The 20,707-nt window shown below is 38.0% G+C and overlaps 1 protein-coding gene across 1 annotated transcript; it reads right to left on the bottom strand.

Annotated features, from left to right (window-relative positions):
- Nucleotides 1–1,529: 1,529 nt before the first annotated feature.
- LOC101054175 (uncharacterized) lies at nt 1,530–19,361 on the bottom strand. Its single transcript, XM_074391566.1, is given in 8 exon segments — nt 1,530–1,700; nt 3,272–3,312; nt 4,203–4,304; nt 4,980–5,060; nt 14,105–14,156; nt 17,608–18,827; nt 18,830–18,943; nt 19,340–19,361. Coding segments are annotated over 8 exon segments (1,803 nt in total).
- Between the last annotated feature and the right edge of the window lie 1,346 nt (nt 19,362–20,707).

The raw sequence follows: 20,707 nt of genomic DNA, 5'->3' as shown, positions 1-20,707 counted from the left end.
CAGAGTCTCGCTATGTTGCGTAGACTGATCTCAAACTCCTGGCCTCAAGCAATCCTCCCACCTCAGCCAAACAGACATGAGGGACTGTGCTCAGCCTTTTCTTAAATTAAAATATATGATATGGCCAGGTGTGGTGGCTCTCACCTAAATAATCTCAGCACTTTGGGAGGCTAAGGTGGGTAGATCACCTGCGGCCAGGAATTCAATATCAGCCTGACCAATGTAGTGAAACCCTGTCTCTACTAACAACAAAAAGTTCAAAATTAGCCAGGTGTGGTGGCGCATGCTTGTAATCCCAGACACCTGGGAGGCCGAGGCTGGAGAATCACTTGAACTCGTGAGGTGGAGGTTGCAGTGAGCTGAGATCGTGCCATTGCACTCCAGCCTGGGCATCAAGAGCAAAACTCTGTCTCAATCAATCAATCAATGTACATAGTATGTCTTAGTTTTGATTTAATATGAGTATGTTTAAGATCTGATCCACGGTTTTAAAAAACTGATTTCAAATACTGGAGATAAATTCTTAGGAGCTTACTTATGAAAAACTAGCAAGTGATAGTTGATATTTATAGATACGGTACTTACACAATTTATGTAATTAATATTTTCTCACGGCCAAGATTCCTTGTGTGTATGGCTGAATAACTTTTGTATAGTTTCTATACCCATGCAATGCCTGGTAGATAGTAGGAATTCGCATGTTCTGCCATGCTGGTTGCAGCACAGGACACAAAAGTTAGAATTCTTTCAAAGGACTTATACTCTACTAGGAAAGAGAGAAACATAGAAATATGGTGTTGCATGTCTTATGTTCCCTGAGATAAGTACAACCAAAGTGCTATGGATGCTCAGAGATAAAATGTAGTTCTGGGATGATGTCAAGAAGGCAGCGGTACTTAAGCTGCGCGAGGTAGGGAAGCAACTTAACTGCTAGGTTTTCATAAGTAAGCTCTTCAGAATTTATCTCTGGTATGTGAAATGAATTTTTTAAGCCTCACATCAATATATTCAAACAGCTGTATTTCATCAAATCTAAGGCATATCCTATACCTTTAATTTTTTAAAAATGCTGAGCACCGTTGCTTATGTCTGGGAGGCTGAAGGGGGAGGATTGCTTGAGGCCAAAAGTTTGAGACCAGCCTGAGCAACATAGCAAGATCCTGCCCCTGAAGAAAAATGCTGCCAGGTGATAAGTACATGTATCCCAACATCAGATATGTCACATTCTGAAAAAGAAGCATCTTAAATTTGATGAAATATGGTGGGTAAAAAATAGCGCAACACTAAGTATAAGTGATTTTTAAATTATCTGCTCTTCTGGTTTAGCACTACTACTAGCTATTAGAATATTGGTTTAGATAATGGAAAGTTGACTAGCCCTACAAAATCTGCCTCAAAATAAAAGATCTGGTCAAAAAAGAATGTGATGATCACTTGCTGTATTGTACAACCGAGTCAAACTGCTGTTAGACTCAGGTGACATTCCAGTGTTGGAGGCCGTGCTGGGATGAGTCGTTACAAGGCCTCTTTCATTCTTCCTCTGTGATTTTCAGGAGTTCTTCTCTGTTGAACCTGAAGAGACGCCAGCCCTCCTCAGAGGAAAGGTCTAAAGCCCCTCGACTAGTATAGTAGGCAATAGAAGACTTGTTCCAAATGACGACACGAAAGTGCATGCAGCTACATTGGGTTCGGATGGCAATCTGTTTAAAAACACACAAGCAAATTTTACTCTCATTTGAATGTATAGTCTTTGTCAAAAGAAACTATCATGAGAGTGAACAGGCAGTCTACAGAATGGGAGAAAATTTTTGTCATCTACCCATCTGACAAAGGGCTAATATCCACAATCTACAAAGAACCTAAAGAAATTTACAGGAAATAAAAACATCCAAAAGTGGGTGAAGGATATGAACGGACACTTCTCAAAAGGAGACATTTATGCAGCCAACAAACATATGAAAAAACCCATCCTCAATGGTCATCGGATAAATGCAAATCAAAACCACATTGAGATACCATCTCATGCCAGTTAGATTGGTGATCATTAAAAAGTCAGGAGACAACAGATACTGGAAAGGATGTGGAGGAATAGGAACACTTTTTCACTGTTGGTGGGAATGTAAATTAGTTCAACCATTGTGGAATACAGCGTGGCGATTCCTCAAGGATCTAGAACTAGAAATACCATTTGACCCAGCAACCCCATTACTGGGTATATACCCAAAGGATTATAAATCATTTTATTATAAAGATACATGCACAGGTATGTTTTTAGTGGCACTGTTCACAATAGCAAAGACTTAAACAAACCCAAATGCCCATCAATGATAGACTAGATAAAGAAAATGTGGCACATATACACCATGGAGTACTATGCAGCCATAAAGAAGGATGAGTTCATGTCCTTTGCAGAGACATGGATGAGGCTAGAAACCATCATGCTCAGCAAACTAACACAAGAACAGAAAACCAAACACCGCATGTTCTCACTCATAAGTGGGAATTGAGCAGAGAGAACACACGGACACAGGGAGGGAAACATCACACACTGGGGCCTTTTTGGGGGGTGTGGGGTTGGGGAGGGAGAGCATTAGGAGAAATACCTAATGTAGGTGATGGGGTGAAGGACGCAGCCAACCCTCATGGCATGTTTATACCTGTGTAAACTTCGTGGTCTGCACATGTACCCCAGAACTTACTATTTAAAAATGTATTATCTTCTTTAACACATGTTTTATTGAGGGTCTACTCTATGCAAGACCGTATGTGAATAATACTTCCAAATATAGCAGTTAACTGAAATTTTCTGTAGCTATAAAAAAAGTCTCACTGTTACGAGCTTTAAAACCCCTTATTAAAAGCTCGAAACTGATTTGCTACCCTTTATTGTATAGAAAAGTTTACCTACCCAAAGAACACATGTTCTCATATGTTCCAAAATACAAGAAAATCTTGCTTTTATAGTCTTGTAATATGCATACTGTGGGCCCGTTTTATGAATAAAAATGCCTTCTAATAACCCTCCTGCTTACTTTCACTTGATAGCAAAAAGGGCGTATAGTGTGGTTGTGGATTATATGTAAATCAATTTTAATTGAATATATTTCATATATTCTATACGAGTCATCTGATTTGAAAATCCAGTTTAATTTGGGTGGAAATTTGAAGTATAGGGGTTATGTTCAAATGGTGTGATTAATGATTTATGCCTGTGAATATTTATTGAAGAAAAGGTTAATATATAGAATATCGATACTAATTTAATACATACCTGACTTAGAATCTTCAGCATTTCAGCTCCAATACCTAGGCCTTTTAAATAGACAATGCAAAATGAAAACTGAAAATTTCACTTAACCAGTTATTTGCTTTAGTCAAAAAAAATAATATCTAAAACTCTGTATCTGGTTTTTTATGTTATTAATAGCTTGTGGAAACACAACTCATGAATGCTTTCATATCTCTTTTCTAATTGGAATAAGGTACTAAAGGTCATAGAAGAGTTTGGGTTTATTTTAAAGATCAGTGAAGAAGTGAGTCTCTGCCACTATTGTCTTATAACAGTATATTTCTTATCCATTTTTACTTAAACCCACCTAAAATTTAAAAGCATTTTTTAAAGATAAAAGTATACCTCTGTGGCCAGGCACGAAGGCTAACACCTATAATCCCAGCACTTTGGGAGGTCAAGGCAGGAGGATCACTTGAGCCCAGGAGTTTCAGACCAGCCTGGGCAAAACAGACCCTGTTTCTACAAAAAAAGAATTAGCTCGGTGCTGTGGCACATGCCTGTAGCCCCAGCTACTTGGGAGGCTGAGGTGAGAGAATTGCTTGAGTCCAGGAGGTTGAGGTTGCAATGAGATGGGATCACACCACTGCACTCTACCCTGGGTGACAGCAAAACCTTGTCTCAAAAATGAAATAAATATATATATATATATATATATATATATATATATATATATATATATATAGCCATGTGATAGCTTGGCTTATTCAGACCTTAAGAGGAGCTAATGAAATGTTTTTCTAATCTGTGACTGAGTCTTCACTCCATGAAAGAATAACCAGAATAGTAACCAAACTCATTAACTTAATTTAATTATAGCAATGTTACATTAAAACACCATATGTAAAGTCCGATCTCATTAAAATATGTCATTCTAATTTGTAAAGTGTAATATCATAAATTGTAGTTTTACCTTGGTAAGCTTTTGTGACATAAAAGTCCTCTAGGTAAAGTACCTTACCAATCCGTGAGTCATATGTAAAGTAGTACATGGCAAATCCAATAGTCAATTGGTCTAGGAAGATACAAGAAAGGGTGTAGAAAGGTTGTGTTGAATGTTCACCAGTTCTTTATCCCCAAATTGCATGTCTTTTGCTGTTTTTTTTTTAACCATCAAAATAATAAATGTTCACTGGAAAAAATTACAGAAACATATAATGTAGGGGGCTTAAGTCCCTTAAAATACAACCTTTAGATTATAAGCCTTCTTTTTACAGTGTGGCATACGATCTTTCAAAGAATTTTAGCTGGGTGCATGGCTGTAATCCCTGTGTTTTGGGAGGCCAAGGCAGGAGGGTCACCTGAGCTCAGGAGTTTGAGATCAGCCTGAGCAATGTAGTGACACCCTGTCTCTACAAAAATGAATTTTAAATTAGTTGGACATAGTGGCACATGTCTGTAGTCCCAGCTATTTGGGAGGCTAACACACAAATAAGTTGAAGTTGGAGGCTGCAGTGAGCCATGACCATGCCACTGCACTCCAGCCTGGGTGACAGAGCGAGACTGTGTCTTAAAAAAATAATAATGCTTATACAAACATAAGTACATGCAATGCATTTTCTTTAAAAAATGGATTTATATACATATTCTCTTCTGCTTAATAGTAATTATGTGCTACATAACAGTACTATACTTTCAGCATGGAAAAAATATACTCCAGATTAAACTGGAGAAGAAAGATTTACTCTACCTGATGGATTTTGTTGACTGTTTGCTTCCGCAATCAGGCAGTGGAAAAGTGGAGTTTCCCCAAAGCCATCTCTGAGTAAATCTGAAATAACAATTCATATATAGTATGTCAGAAAGTTTATAGCAGAGAGAGGGAGATGGTAGATAAGAAGCAATAGGAATTTCTCTCTCCACCTGGATAGCAATTGTGTTGGTGGAAACTAAAGTGAATATTTTGGAACTCTGGAGTTTATCTGAATGCTTGCAACTTACAGGAGATAGCCTGGCTGGTCAACTGCAGTTAATTTGGGTCAAATTCAGCCATCAATGAGGTGGCAGCTACCCAGCACTCAGCACCCTCTGCTCCAGTCCCACGACAGGCAGCCATGGGAACAGCAACCTCTATTTCTGTAGCAGTTTGCTGGAGCCGGGGTGACCAATAAACGTCTTGTCCACAAAATACTGAAGTTCTGTGTTTTGGCCGTGGATGGTTGCTCTCATCACTGAGGTGAGGACGTGGAGGTTAACCGCCATTGTTTCAACTCCCAGGAGCTGAAGTAGCTTCCAGGAGATTGAATGGAGCTGCCCCATTCTGTGAGACATTTGGGAATTGAAAACACATACACAAGGGAATTTAGAAAGTTGCTATGTGTGATTAGAGAAAAGCTCAGACAGGACCTGAGAACACATTAAGCTTTCAACTCAGGCTTATCCCTAACACAGAGACACCCTATAATGCTTGAAAAGAAACTCCATCAAATCCTTGGGGAAAAAGAGAGTCTGATTTCCAAAGTTACCATAGTATAAGTTTCAAATGTCTCGCTTATAACAAAAATCACAAGAAATAATGGTCATTCAAAGGAATAAAATACATTAACTAAAAACATGCCGGAAGAAACCAGATGTTTGACTTAATAAACAGCTTAAAACATCTGTCTTAAAGATGCCCAAAGAGATAAGACATGCCCAAATACAGAAAAATATAAAAACAAAATAATAAAAATTATAAAAAAAATCCCTCCCCCTAACATTCTGAAGCTTAAAAGTAGAATAACTGAAATGAAAAAAAAGAATGCACTGTACTGGAGGAATTCAAAGGCATATTTGTATAAGTTGAAGTAAGAATCCATGAACTTGAAACTAGGCCGGGTGAAATTATTGAGTCTGAAAAACAAAAGGGATGAGGAAAAGTGAACAAAACCAAAAGTGTTTGTGGAACATTATCACCATCATGTGGAGCAGGATGTATCTTGTGGGACTTAATGGGAGGTGGAAGACAGACAGAAAGAAAAGGAAGAAAAAAAGAAAATGAGGGAGGGAGGGAGGAAAGAAGAAAGGAAGGAAAGAAAAAGGGAGGGAGGGCCGGGCGCGGTGGCTCAAGCCTGTAATCCCAGCACTTTGGGAGGCCGAGGCGGGTGGATCACAAGGTCGAGAGATCGAGACCATCCTGGTCAACATGGTGAAACCCCGTCTCTACTAAAAATACAAAAAATTAGCTGGGCATGGTGGCGCATGCCTGTAATCCCATCTACTTAGGAGGCTGAGGCAGGAGAATTGCCTGAACCCAGGAGGCGGAGGTTGCGGTGAGCCGAGATCGTGCCATTGCACTCCAGTCTGGGTAACAAGAGCGAAAACTCCGTCAAAAAAAAAAAAAAAAAAAAAAAAAGAAAAAAGAAAAGAAAAAGGGAGGGAGGAAAAGAAAAAATTTTGAAAAAATAATAGCTGAAAACTTGTGGGACTTACAGGAGGGAGAAAACAGAAAAGAAAGGAAGGGAGGGAGGGAAAGAAAATTTGCAAAAATAACAGCTGAAAACTCTTGTGGGACTTATAGGAAGGGGAAGACAGAAGAAAGAGAAAAAAGAGAAAAAGCAAGAAAGGAAGGAAGGAAGGGAGGGAAGACAATTTGAAAAAATAGCTGGAAACTTTCCAACTCTAAGTAGGATACACCCAAAGAAGTCCATACCTAGACACATTATAATCAAAGTCTCAAAAGCTAAAGAGACAATTTTACACAGTAATAGAGAGGCGGTTTGTCACATATGAGGGATCCTCAGTTAGTTTATCATCTGATTACCCATCAGAAACGTTGGAAGCCCAAAAGCAGTGGACTGGCGTTTAAAGTCCAGGGGGCTGGGGGAGTGGGGACTGTTAACTAAGAATTTTATATCCACCAAAACTGTCCTACAAAATGAAGGAGAAATTAAGAGATTCTCAGACCACCCCCCCACCACCCCCCCAAAAAAACAGAAGAAGTTTATTACCATTAGGCCTACCCAGCAAGAAATGCCAAAAGGGGTTTTTCAGGTTGAAATGAAAGTAAGGTAGACAGTAACTCAAAGTTGTATGAATAAAGATGTCTGGTAAAGAGATACACGAGCAATAATAAGAAGTAGTATTATAATTGTGTTTATACAGTTGACCGTTGAACAACATGGGTTGGAACTGTGCAAGTACACTCATACATGGATTTTTTTCAAACACAGATCAAAAACAGAATATTCATTGGAAGAGAAACCCAAATATGCAGACAACTGACTTTTCATATATGTGAGTTCAGTAAGACTCACTGCAGGACTTGACTCTGCATGGATTTGGGTATATGCAGTGGGACCTGGAACCAATCCCCTGCATATACTGAGAGATGACCCTAACTCCACATTTTGTTTTCTACATTGTTTAAAAGACGAATGCATAAGAATCATTATTAATTTTTATTTTTTGGGGACAGAGTCTTGCTTACCCAGGCTGGAGCACAGTGGAATGATCTCAGCTCACCACAACCTCTGCCACCTGGGTTCAAGCAGTTCTCATGCCTCAGACTGCCATGTAGCTGGGACTACCGGCATCTGCCACCATGCCCAGCTATTTTTTTTTTACAAAGTATTTTTAGTAGAGATGGAGTTTTGCCATGTTGGCCAGGCTAGTTTCGAACTCCTGGCCTCAAGTGATTCACCCACCTCTGCCTCCCAAAGTGCTGGGATTACAGGTGTTAGTAACCATGGCCAGCCTAATGTATGCTATTTGGCACCCAGTGTTTACAGATGAAATCTCTGACATCAGTAATAGAAGAGGGGGACAGACTCACTGCAGGACTTGAGTTTGCATGGACTGAGGCCTTTCATATACATATTTATATATATATATATATATATATATATATATGAATAATTTTTGTATGAGATTGAAGTTAAGTTGGTTTAAATTCAAATTAGATTGTTGTAACCATCAAATGTAATCCCCATGGTAAACAAAAAGAAAATACCTATAATATATACATATAAGGAAATGAGAAGGAATGAAAATGTTTCACTACAAAAATAAAACACAAGTAAAGGACTAATGGAGGAAAGTAGGGACAACCAAAAACTTTAAGGCATATGGAAAACAAACAGTTAAGCAATACAGGTGAGTCCTTCCTTATGAGTAATTACTTTAAATGTAAACAGATTAAACACTCCTGCTAAACCACAGAGACCGGCAGAATGGATTAAGGGGAGAAAAAAACCAAACAAACATCATCCACGTATATACTGTCTATAAGAGATATACTGTAGATCCAAAGTCACAAATATGTTGAAAATGAAGTGATGGAAAAAGATATTTCATGCAAATAGTAAACAAAAGAGAGCTAGGGTGGCTATACTACTATCAAACAAAATAGACTTTAAGTCAAAAACAGTTACAACAAAGGACATTATGAACTGATAAAGGGGTTAATTCACCAAGAACGTGTAGCATTTATAAATATACATGCATTAAACATCACAGCTCCAATTATATGAAGCAAACACCGACAGAACTGGAGAAGAAGTACACAGCGAGACAGTAATAGGAGATTCGATACCCCACTTTCGGTAATACGTAGGACCATCAGGCAGAAAAGTAGATGACTTGAACACTGTAGATCAATTGCACCTAACAGACATATACAGAAAACTCTATCCAACTACAACAGAAGACACATTTTTTTTTTCTCAAGTACACATGAAACTTTCTTGAGGATAGATACATTAGGCTACATACCAAGTCTTAATCAATTTTAAAACGTCAAAATCACACAAAGTTTTTTTCTAACCACAGTACAATGATACTAGAAATCAAGAGCAGGAAAAAAACTTGAGAAATGTACAAATATGTGAAAATTAAACAACACACTGTAAACAACAATGGGTCCAAGGGGAAAGTATAAGGGAAATAGGAAAACACTTAAATGAGTGAAAATGAAAAGACAAGAAACAAAAGCTTATGAGATGCAGTGAAAGTAGTGCTCAGAGAGAAAATTATAGCTGTAAATGCCATGTTTTTTAAAAAAGAAAAATGATCTAAAACAATAATCTCTTTATGCCTTAAGGAAGTAGAAAAAGAAGAGCAAACTAAGTCGAAAGCTTGCAGAAGGAAGGTAATAATAAAAATTGGGTAGACGTAAAATAGAAGATAGAAAAATATGGAGAAAATCAGTGAAGGTTGATTATTTGAAAAGATGAAAATTGACAGCTAGACTGACAAAAGACGATGCAAATAATTAAAATCGGAATGGAAAAGAAGGACATTACTGCCAACATTACAACATTGAAAGAGAATATAAGGAAATATTATGATATATATAACAAGAAATTGGATAACCTGGAAGAAATGGACACATTCCTTCAAACATACAAATTACCTAAACCTACTTAAGAAGAAACAGAAAATCTCAACAGCCCTGCAAGAGTTTGAATCAGTAATCAGAGATCTCCCAACAAGAAAAGTAAGGAACCAAATGGCCTCATCAGTGGTGAATTCTACCAAGCATTTACAGAAGAATTAATATTAGTCTTTCTCAAACTCTTCCCCCAAAAATGGAGAGACAGGAACATTTTGTAATTAATTCTGTGAGGCCAGCATTACTCTGATTCCAAAGGCAGTCAGAGACACTGGAACAAAGTTACAGGCCAATATTCCTTAATAACGTAGGTTAAAAAATTCTCCACAAAAGTGCAAATTGACCCAACAACATATAAAGGGATTATTCACCATAATAAAGTGTGATTTATCCTAGGAATGTAAGGGTGCACCAACATAAGCATATCAATATGATACATTAATGAAACAAAGGGGGGAAAACCCACACAATCATTTCAATGAATGCCAGAAAGGCATTTGACTAAAGCACAGCACATTCATAATAAAAGATTTCATAAAAGTAGGAATAGAGTGACATTCCTCAACATGATACAGTGTGCTTATGAAAACCACAATATACCAACGGTGAATGCCGGAAAGCATTCCCCCAAGATTAAGAACAAGACAAAGATTCCCACTTTCACCACTGGTATTCAACATTGTACTGGAAGTTATGGCCAGAGCTATTAGACAAGAAAAAATAAATAAAAACCATCCATAGACCAGGTGCAGTGGCTCACACCTCTAATTCCAACACTTCGGGAGGCCAAGGTGGGTGGATCACCTGAAGTGAGGAGTTCGTGACCAGCCTGGCCAACATGGCGAAATCCCATCTCTACTAAAAATACAAAAATTAGTTAGGTGTGGTGGTGTGCACCTGTAATCCTAGCCACTCTGGAGGCTGAGGCAGGAGAATCACTTGGACCTGGGAAGTGGAGGCTGCAGTGAGCCAACATTGCACCACTGCACTCCAGCCTGGTCAACAGAGTGAGACTCGGTAACAACAACAACAACAACAACAACAACAACAACAACAACAACAACTACTTAGGAGAAAGGTAAAGGTAAAACTAACTTTATTTGCAGATCACATGATTCCATATAGAGAAAATTCCAAAGAATCCAAGAGAAAGCTGCTAGAGCTGATAAACAAATTCAGCAAAGTTGCAGGGTACAAGGTCAACAAATAAAAGTGAGTTGTGTTTCTATATACAGGCAAAAGCAAAACAAAACAAAACAAACAAAAACAAAAAATAAATTAGGAGAGCAGTACCGTTTACAATAACCCCTAAAAAAATTGAATACCTAGGAATAAATTTAATTAAGGAGTTTAAAAACTTGTATTCTGAAAACTACAAAATATTGCTGAAAGAAACTGAAAATGATCCAAAGAAATTTTTTAAAAATTCCCCTGTATATGCATAGGAAGGCAACATCGCTAGGATGCCAATCTGATGAAAAATGATCTACATATTTAATACAGTCCCTATTAAAATTCCAACAGCCTTTTTCACCGAAATAGAAAAGCTGTTCCTCAAATTTATATGGAATTCCAAGGGGACCCAAATAGCCAAAGCAATCTTGAAAGCAAAGAATAATATTGGAGGACTCACACTTCCTGACTCTGAAACTTATTACAAAGCTGCAGCAATTAATACTGTATGGTGGTGACAAAAGGACAGACATATAGACCAATGGAATGGAGACCTCAGAAACAAACACTCACATATCTGATCCATTGATTTTTGACAAGGCTGCTGTGACCATTCATGTGGAAAAGGACTGTCTTTCAACAAACGGTGCTAGAGAAATGGAATATCCACATGCAAAATAATGAAGTTGGACCCTTTCCTTCACACCATGTACAAAATTTAACTCAAAATAGATCAAATACCTCAATGTAAGTGCTAAATCTATAAAACTCTTAGAAGAAACATGGGAAATCTTCAAGACACAGGATTTAGCAATGATTTCTTGGATATAACACCAAAAGCACAAGTGACAAAAGAATAAACAAATCGAACTTTATCAAAATTAAAATATTTTGTATGTGAAAGGACAATATCAAGAGAGTAAAAAGGCAACCCATGGAATGGGAGAAAGTATTGGAAATAATATCTGATAAAGGATTAATATCCAGAATATATGAAGGACCCCTACAACTCAACAACAACAAAATAAATCAACTGAATTAACAAATGAGCAATTATCATAAATAGGCACTTCTCAAGGAAGATATACAAAGGGTCAATAAGCACATGAAAAGGTGTTCAATATCACCAATCATTAGTGCAATGCACATCAAGACACAATGAAATACCACTTCACACCCTCTAGCTTGGGTATTAAAAAAAAAAATAAGTGTTGGTGAGGATGTGGAGAAATTAGAACCCTTGTGCATTGCTAATGAGAATGTAAAATGATGCAGCTGTTGTGGAAAACAGTAGTGAGGCTCCTCAAAAAAATCCCAATTTATCACATGATCCAGTAATTCCACTTCTAGGTATGTGCCTAAAAGAATGAAAGCAGCAACTCGGACAGACACTTGTACACCAGTATTTCACAGCAGCACTATTCACAATAGCCAAAATTTGGAAACAGCCCAAATGTATATTGATGGATGAATGTATAAACAAAATGTTATATGTATATATAATATATAAACCTATATGTGTATATATATGCATATATATATTAATCACATTGTATATATACATACAATGGAATGTTATTCAGTTTTGAAAAGGAAAGACATTCAGATACAGGCTTCAACTTGGATAAACCTTGAAACATTATGCTAAGTGAAATACGGTAGACACACAAAGACAAATATGGTGTGTTTTCAGTCATATGAGGTACCTAGAATAGGCAAATTTATAGAGATAGAAAGTAGAATAGCAGTTATGAGAGCCTGGGGGGAGGGAGGTGGGCAATGAGGACAATGAGGAGTTATTGTTGAATGGTTACAGAGTTTCAGTTGAGGTGATGTAAAGATCTGGAGATAGATACTGGTGCTGGGTGTATTGAATGCCACTGACTTGTACAGCTACAAATGGTTAAAATGATGCGTGTATTTAATCACATTTTTTAAAAGTTTACAACAATAGGTAAGAGTAAACAAAAATCAAATATCTCACCTGCCTCTATACAAGTACACAGGGACATTTTAAGATAAAAACAGGACTGAGGACATTATGAAATTACTGCAATTTAAATATATACTGAAATTCTAAGGCAGAATGCTGGAGTATAGAAAGCATTTTGTTGTTTGTTATGATTGTTACATATTACCCTGAGCAACATTTTTCTAACTATAATGAAATATTGCAGGTGCATTATCTCAACATCGTACAGATTGAGTATTCCTTATCCAAAATTCTTGGGACCAGAAGCGTTTGGTCTATTTTTTTTTTTTTTTTATTTTCAATATATGTCATCATATACTTACCAGTTGAGCATCCCTAATCTGAAATCTGAAATTCTCCAATGAACATTTCCTTTGAGTGTCACTCCAGTGCTCAAAAATGTTCTGACTTTGGAGCATTTCAGATTTCAGATTCTCAGGTTAGAGATGCTCAAATTTTTATGCTGTTTCAGTTAAAGTACTGCTTTCATAGAGTGTACATTACTTTCAACGTTGTATTTCTTACTATTTATTTTAAGCCAACAAAATTACTATTTAGTTAACATTCTGGTCATGTTAATTATCAGGAATAAGAACATAAGTATCATCACGTAAGATAACCGATCTCTGATCTATGCAGCTCAGAGTTCTATTTCTGACCAAGGCACTAAGACTGGTTTGTTAAGGAATGGTGCAAAAGACTCCACATGGCAACCCATAACTTCTTTCTGAATCTGTCACCCACTATTATAGTGAAAGCATTTATCTCCTTGGTAGAATGTTCTCAGTTTATTGCATGCATTCTGAAGTATTCAGCTTCAAGGAGTTACCCTTCATCAATTCATCTAGATTTTGAGAACTGTCTTCACCTAGTCTTTGCCATTTTTAATTTTATATATGTTAATGATCTTTTCTCTTCCTCTTCATGTTTACTGCCTAAAATGTTCTAATTCAGCACAAATCACTAGCCTATTCCATTAATCTTGATGACTATCGAAATGTAGTAAATACTTGGAAAATATTTTAAATCATTTTGCTTTTGTCAATTTCATTGTATCAAGCCACTACCAACATACTGGGTGATAAGTTATACTTTTTTGACCAGTAACACTCCTCGTTTTACATTCTGAAACAGCTGAACTCTATTGCAGCTGTAAAGGTAGAAGATCTGTTAAATATCAATTTCATACTATAAATGGGGAAAATAGAAAACAGTGGAGCGCTGACAAAGCTATCAAATTTGTGTCCTGTGCATGTTAGTAATGGTGTCATCTTTATGGACCAGGAACAATTGCTTTCACATATCTAAGTAGTACTGTGTGTTTCTTTTCTTGCCCTGAAAACACAGCAAAACATCTTACCAGCTGCTGTTAACTTCATCGCACCTAGCATGTTTTCACAGGCAGCCAATTCCTGGTAAAGTAGATAAAACCTTCAGTTTATGATTTAGCAAGAAATTTTTAAAACTATAATCATCATAACAATTGTATTAAACATTTATTGACATGTGATGTCCTGAGCAGTGTTAAAAGTTAGTCAGACTTAATCCCAGACATCTAGAAACAAAATCTAAAACAGTAATGCAACAAAAGAATGTATATATAGTACTAGAGAGAGAGAGATTAACTATGTTGATACCTCATGCATATGAATGTCAATTATCAAGGTTAGTAACCTTGAATGCAGCCAGAAACTGGGAAGTAAAGCAAAAAAAGGTTACTGAACATTCAAGGCAGATGTCATAAAGTTAATGTATTATGAAGCTCATAGACTTTTCAGAAAAGTCTCTCAGATGTTGGCCTGTGAGATGTTTTTGCCAGTTTAACTTTAGGCTTTTTTATCGTGGCTTTTTACTCTATCAATTTTTTTTTTTTACATATTCAGATTATTTTCTTCATGGTTTATATCTCATGCTTGGAAAGGTTACAAAAATATTCACTCTTGTTTTCTTTTTAAGTTTGTAATATTAATAATTGATTTGTTCAAATTTTTTTGGTGTAAGAAGTTAGGTACAATTTCACCTTTATCTTTTCCTCCCAATTGCCCAACAGCACTTACTCAATAACCCATCTTGGCTCACTTGAAATGTCCCTTTTCTCATACTACATCCTTATATACAGTCATCCCTTGGTATCTAAAGGAGCTTAGTTTCAAGACCTGCTCCCTCAACGCCAGGATACCAAAATCTGAGGGTGTTCAAGTCCCTGATATAGCATACTCTTTGCATATACCCTATGTACATTCTCTCATATACTTTAATTCATCTCTGTATTACTTATAATATCTAATACAATGTAAATATTATGTAAATAGTTATGCTGTGTTGTGTAGGAAATCATGACTAGAAAAAGTCTGTCCATGTTCAGTACAGTTGCAGTTTTCAATCCGTGGTTATCTGAATCTACAGATGGATACAGAAGGCTGACTATATACTTAAGAGTCTGAACTCTCCATTCTGTCCCACGGATCTATCTTTGCACTAGTTACCATAGTATTTTAATTACTTACAGTTTTATAATATCTGGTATAGATTATCTCCCCTTATTACTCTTCTTTTTTGAATTTCTAAAAATTTTTCTATGTGAAAATTTAGAGATTTTGACTGGAATTGCATTAAACTTTTAATGGAAATAAGCTTTTAAAATATAGGTCAGCAAGGGCCAGATTACATAGGGCATTAGTAAGAAGATTCAATTTTATCCTCAAGACAACCAGAAGCTCAATGGAGTTTTAAGCATTTTGGCTGTTGTGCAGAGAATGGAATGGGCAGGGAGGACAATATTTATGTGGATACCTCCCCTAAGACAGTGTAAGCAACCTGAGGGCAGAGACTGTAATCCAAGAATCCTTATATCTTTTATACTACTTGGTATATAATCTTCCTCTAATATGCATTCAATGTTTGTACAATGAACGGAAATGAAATATTAATACTACCCAGCACCATCTGTGGATTACCATGGTCCAAAACGACACTTTAGGGACTCCCACAATAAAAAGCTTTAGAAATTCTGGTAAACAAGAAGTTATGGCTGCCTGGCAATGAAATGACTAGGTTCCCAAATAATGCTGTGATGTGGTGATTAAGAATAGTACAAAAGGAGTGCATACAGAGAATACTTTGAACAGGACAGTCAATAAAACCTGCAACACGTTCAGCTAAGCAATTACTGTGATTGCAAACTCTAATAAATTCCTCTGCAAAGAGAGAATGTTTTGCAAACTTAGCAATGAACAGGAGTTAGAATGAATAGACATAAATTATTAAGAAGAACATAAAAGTCAAAGCTTATTAATCATTACATACATGTATGTGAGACAGAGTAAGTAATTTAGCTTTTCTATTATTTTTCCACAATGAATATTTATTAAAATTACTCCCAATAAACTTCTGATGTATTATCAGATACATGTGGCAAATTAAAAGGTAAATATGGCCAAAAACCTTACAGATAGTTTCACTGAAATGGGGTAGTCTAGTGACATATTATTACCTTGGTGATGATGATGGGTATTGCTTGGAAAGCTAGGACAAGTACATTTGTCCAGTTAAATAGGTTAATTTTTCATTCAACAATAAATTTATTAATTGCCAACCAGCTGTCAGATGCTAGAACAACAAAAATCTCTTTAAAAGATGTTTTCTACCACCTGGAAGAATGTGAATCTGTAGTAATGTGTTGGGCCTAGTATTTTGATAGATGATCTAATAATTCAGATTAATGTCAGTTAGAGAAATGATGTGAGAATTTGTGGAAATGGAATAGAATGTAAGCCATAAAAGGATAGATAAAATTCTTACAGGTCTGTAGCCAGGCCTAGAATCACTTCAACAGGTAGATTTCACTAGAAAACTATGGGCATTTTATTTTGGCCATTAAAACACACTCTCCAGAGGAAACAGAAACTTGGCCCAACATAGACAAGATTTAAATATATTAGTGAGGAGATTAAAACATTTTTACTGTAAAACTCTTATGAGATTTGGCTATCTATAATCTGAGGCTTTCTCCAGCCGCATATTTACTCCATAAACAATCTGGTCTACTGCTTTATATGCTTTATATGGAATTGTGTATGTTGTCCATCACATAAATGATTGCTTTTAGCACCACAGAGCTGCAGCACGGTAACTGTGACTACTGCATAGCTTGTCCCTTTAATTAACTGGAATGACTTCCAAGGAAGCCATTAAAATAAACATTAAATGAGAAATGTGTATTTCTCATTTAATGTTTAATATGTATTCCTCATTAAATGAGAAATATGTAACCAAATCCTTTGGCTCCTGGGGGCTTTTGGTGGATGGGCTTCAGTGATCAATGAACTGTCTGAAAAAGTATAGCAAATTTGTTGCATGTGAATATTGTTTTTGGGGCAGTTGATCACGAGTTTCTACAGGTAGGTGTGGTCTTAGAAGCAATGAGACTCCCTACCCCAAAATGTTAGCCACTAATATCTGAAATTCTATCATTGGAGGCTCATTTGTTTAAGGTAAACATTTCTCTTCTCTAAGATGCTCTTTTAAAGTTAAAATTTCCCCAGGAAAGAGAACACATTCAGTCCCTAACATTTCTAGGAATTGGTTCCCCCATAACTTTTTGAGCCCCTTACTACATGCCAAGCAATTTATGCGTAATCATTTTATGTTATTGGTTCATAACAACAAGGTTTTGAAATATATATTGCTATAATCTTGGTTTTAGATCCAGAAAATGAAGAGTAAAGAGGTTAGGTAACTACCAGCTGTTATGTACACAGGTCATAACTAGCAGAGGCAGAATTTGAACCCCAGCTATGCCCCCCTTACTCTTTTAGCCCTCCACAAATGCCATGAGGCTCCACGCGATAAGAACAGGCTTACTTCAATCAGACGTAAAATTTCTGAGCAGTCTTCGGCCTTTGCAGTTCTTATTTGTAAATAATCCATGCTTGTTTGCCTCATGCCCAGTTGGCTCACACTTGCTTGGCTCCTGCCTGGTTGACTCAGGCCTGGGTGGCTTACAACTAATTGGTTCGCTTTTTGTTGGCTCGGGCCTGGGTGACTCGGGCCCCGTTCACATGTTCCTGGTTGACCCCTGCTTGGATGGCTCAAGCCCGTTTGGCTCTTACTTGATTGCCTAGTGCCTGGTTGCTTCATGCCTGGTTGACTGGTGTTCGGTAGGCTTGGGACTGGTTGGCTGGTGCCTACTTGTCTCGTGCTTCGTTGGCTCCTACGTGACTGGCTCGTGTCTAGTACGCCCATCACTGGGGGGCCTGGTTGAGATGGACCTGGTTGGCTTATGCCTGCTTCACTCAGTACCACTTGGTTCAGGTCTTGTTGCCACATGCCTGGTTGGTTCCCATCCGATTGCTGCGTGCCTGGTTGTTTCACGCCAGGTTGGTTTATGTCTTGCAGGTTTGTACTTGATTGTCTCATGCCAGCTTGGCTCATGCTTGGTTGTTTCAGGTCCACTTGTTTCATGTCACATACGCTTGCAGTCCTTGGGCTTATGTCCGATTGGCTCTTACTATGTAAGCTTGAGCTTGACTGGCTTATGCCTATTTGGCTAGAATCTGATAAACTTAATTGGTTCGTGCCTGGTTCGCTCACGCCTGTTTGGTTACCACTTGATTCGTTAGCGTCTGGTTGCCTGGGGACTTGCTCGCTCATGCCTGGTTGACTGATGTGTGGCTGGCTCGGGACTGGTTGGCTCAAGTCTGTTTGCCTTGTGTCTGGTTGGCTCATGCCTATTTGGCTTGTGCCTGATTGGCTGGTGCCTACTTGACTCATGCTTGGTTGGCTCCCACCTGACGGGCTGTCTAGTTGCCACATCACTTTGTGGCGCACACCTGACTTGACCTTGTCTTTTTGCTTCAAGCTGGATTTTCTGGGGCCTGATTGGCTTGGGCCTGGTTGCGATGGGCGTGGTTGGCTTAGGCCTGCTTCATTCAGGACTAGTTGCCTTAGGCCTTGTTGCAGCATGCCTGGCTGGCTCCTAGCCAATTGCCGTCTGCCTAGTTGTTTCATGACACGTTGGTTTATGTCTGGTAGGTTTGTACCTGATTGCCTCACGCCAGCTTGCCCCATGCTTGGTTGTTTATGTCCACTTGGTTTGCACTCTATTGGTTCATATCCAATTGGTTCACACCAAGTCAGCTTGTGCTTGGCCGGTTTATGCCTTTTTGGTTGGAATCTGATGAACTCGATTGGTTCGTGCCTGATTAGTTAGTTCATGCCCAGTTGATCCCTGCTTGGTTGGCTAAGGGTGGGTTGGCAGATGATGGGTTGGCAGACAACCGATTGGCTGATGAACTGTCTTGATGGAGCAGGATCCCTTAACTGTAGTGCTGTGGTGGGAGGCTGTTGGTGTTCCCAATTCTTCTCAACTTGATTTGCACTTTGAGATACCCCTCTGTCAAGGTGGGAATTGGAAAAAGAGAGGACCACCTCAGGAAGATGATTGATGGTTGGATTTGCTGGAGTTGATTTCACCAGCGCTCACAGCTGTAAGCTTGGCTGAAGATTCAGGTTGTCATCTGGCCTTTCCCTGCCAAAAAGGCGGAAGTAAAGGGAAGAAGAAAATGATCCTGGAAGAGTGTAACCACCAGCCCACCCTTGCACGGTCCCTGCGTCATAGTGCCGAAGTCACAATGCCGGTATCAGCGTGCCTACGTGCTCCCCCGTGTGGTGAGGGAGGGGCGAAGCAGGGCTCGCTTGACCACTTTATTTCATCCTCTCTTAAGAGCTTAAAATGGCGAATTAAGAGGCTAGAAGGAGTCTCAGAGCATATGCTTGGCACTCCCGAGTACCTGCTGTTTTACCCAATTCAAAGAAACTTGCCCTAACTCCCCTCCCTTTCCCTACACCCCATACCTCAAATAATTCAATTCCTATTTCCGTCCTGATTTTTCACTTACACTGGAAACTGTCCTGATGAGGTGCTTAAGTCTCGAATCCAGATAATACCTCTTTAAAAATAATCATAGCTGGGCTGGGCGCGGTGGCTCACGTCTATAATCCCAGCACTTTGGGAGGCCGAGGCGGGTGGATCGCCTGAGCTCAGAAGTTCAAGACCAGCCTGGTCAACATAGTGAAACCCCCGTCTCTATTAAGAATACAAAAATTCAACTGGGCGTGGTGGCGGACGCCTGTAATCCCAGCTACTCAGGAGGCCGAGGCAGGAGAATCGCTTGAACCCGGGAGGTGGAGGTTGCAGTGAGCTGAGATTGCACCATTGCACTCTAGCCTGGGCAACAAGAGCAAAACAACTTTTCATATACAGAATATATATGTAAATATTTTTATATAAATATATGTATAATATAATATATATTAAATCTATATTATATTATAACATATATTACAATATATATAATATATGTTATTATATATATTATATATTATATATTAATTACATATGGTATAATTATATTATGTTTATTATATATTTTATGTTTAATATATATATATTGTAATATAATATATATTAAACATATAGCTACCGGTACCATTTACTGAGTTCTTTTATGGCCTAGGCTCAGTGGAATGCATGTTACATTTTCTTCTTCAATCCATATCAACCCTATTATCCCCAATTCTGAGGAAATTGACTCAGAAGATTTGGTTATCTCCCCAAGGCTTCATAAAAGTTGGTTGAGAGCCTGCATTCAGACCCAGATCTATGCGACTCACTTTCCAGGCTTTTTATTATTACTGTGTCCTGCCTCCTAACCACATTCTACTCATTCTCCATCCTCATATCTGTGAGGGCAGGCATTTTGTCCTTTTACCTCTCCCCTCTGCAGAATTCATTCTCCCATCATTTTAACTGCTGGCTTACTTCCTCGACAGTGTATATTATATAACTGGTTCTAATATTGTTTTAGATGGAATGTCTTTTATCTTTTAAATAGAGCAGAGAACTTTAGTTGAGGCTGTTCTAAGTCTCACACTGTGCTAAGGGCTTTACATATGCATTATC

Source organism: Saimiri boliviensis, chromosome X (assembly GCF_048565385.1).
Source record: "Saimiri boliviensis isolate mSaiBol1 chromosome X, mSaiBol1.pri, whole genome shotgun sequence".
Classification (NCBI taxonomy): domain Eukaryota; kingdom Metazoa; phylum Chordata; class Mammalia; order Primates; family Cebidae; genus Saimiri; species Saimiri boliviensis.
This window is presented reverse-complemented; position numbering and strand designations above follow the sequence as displayed.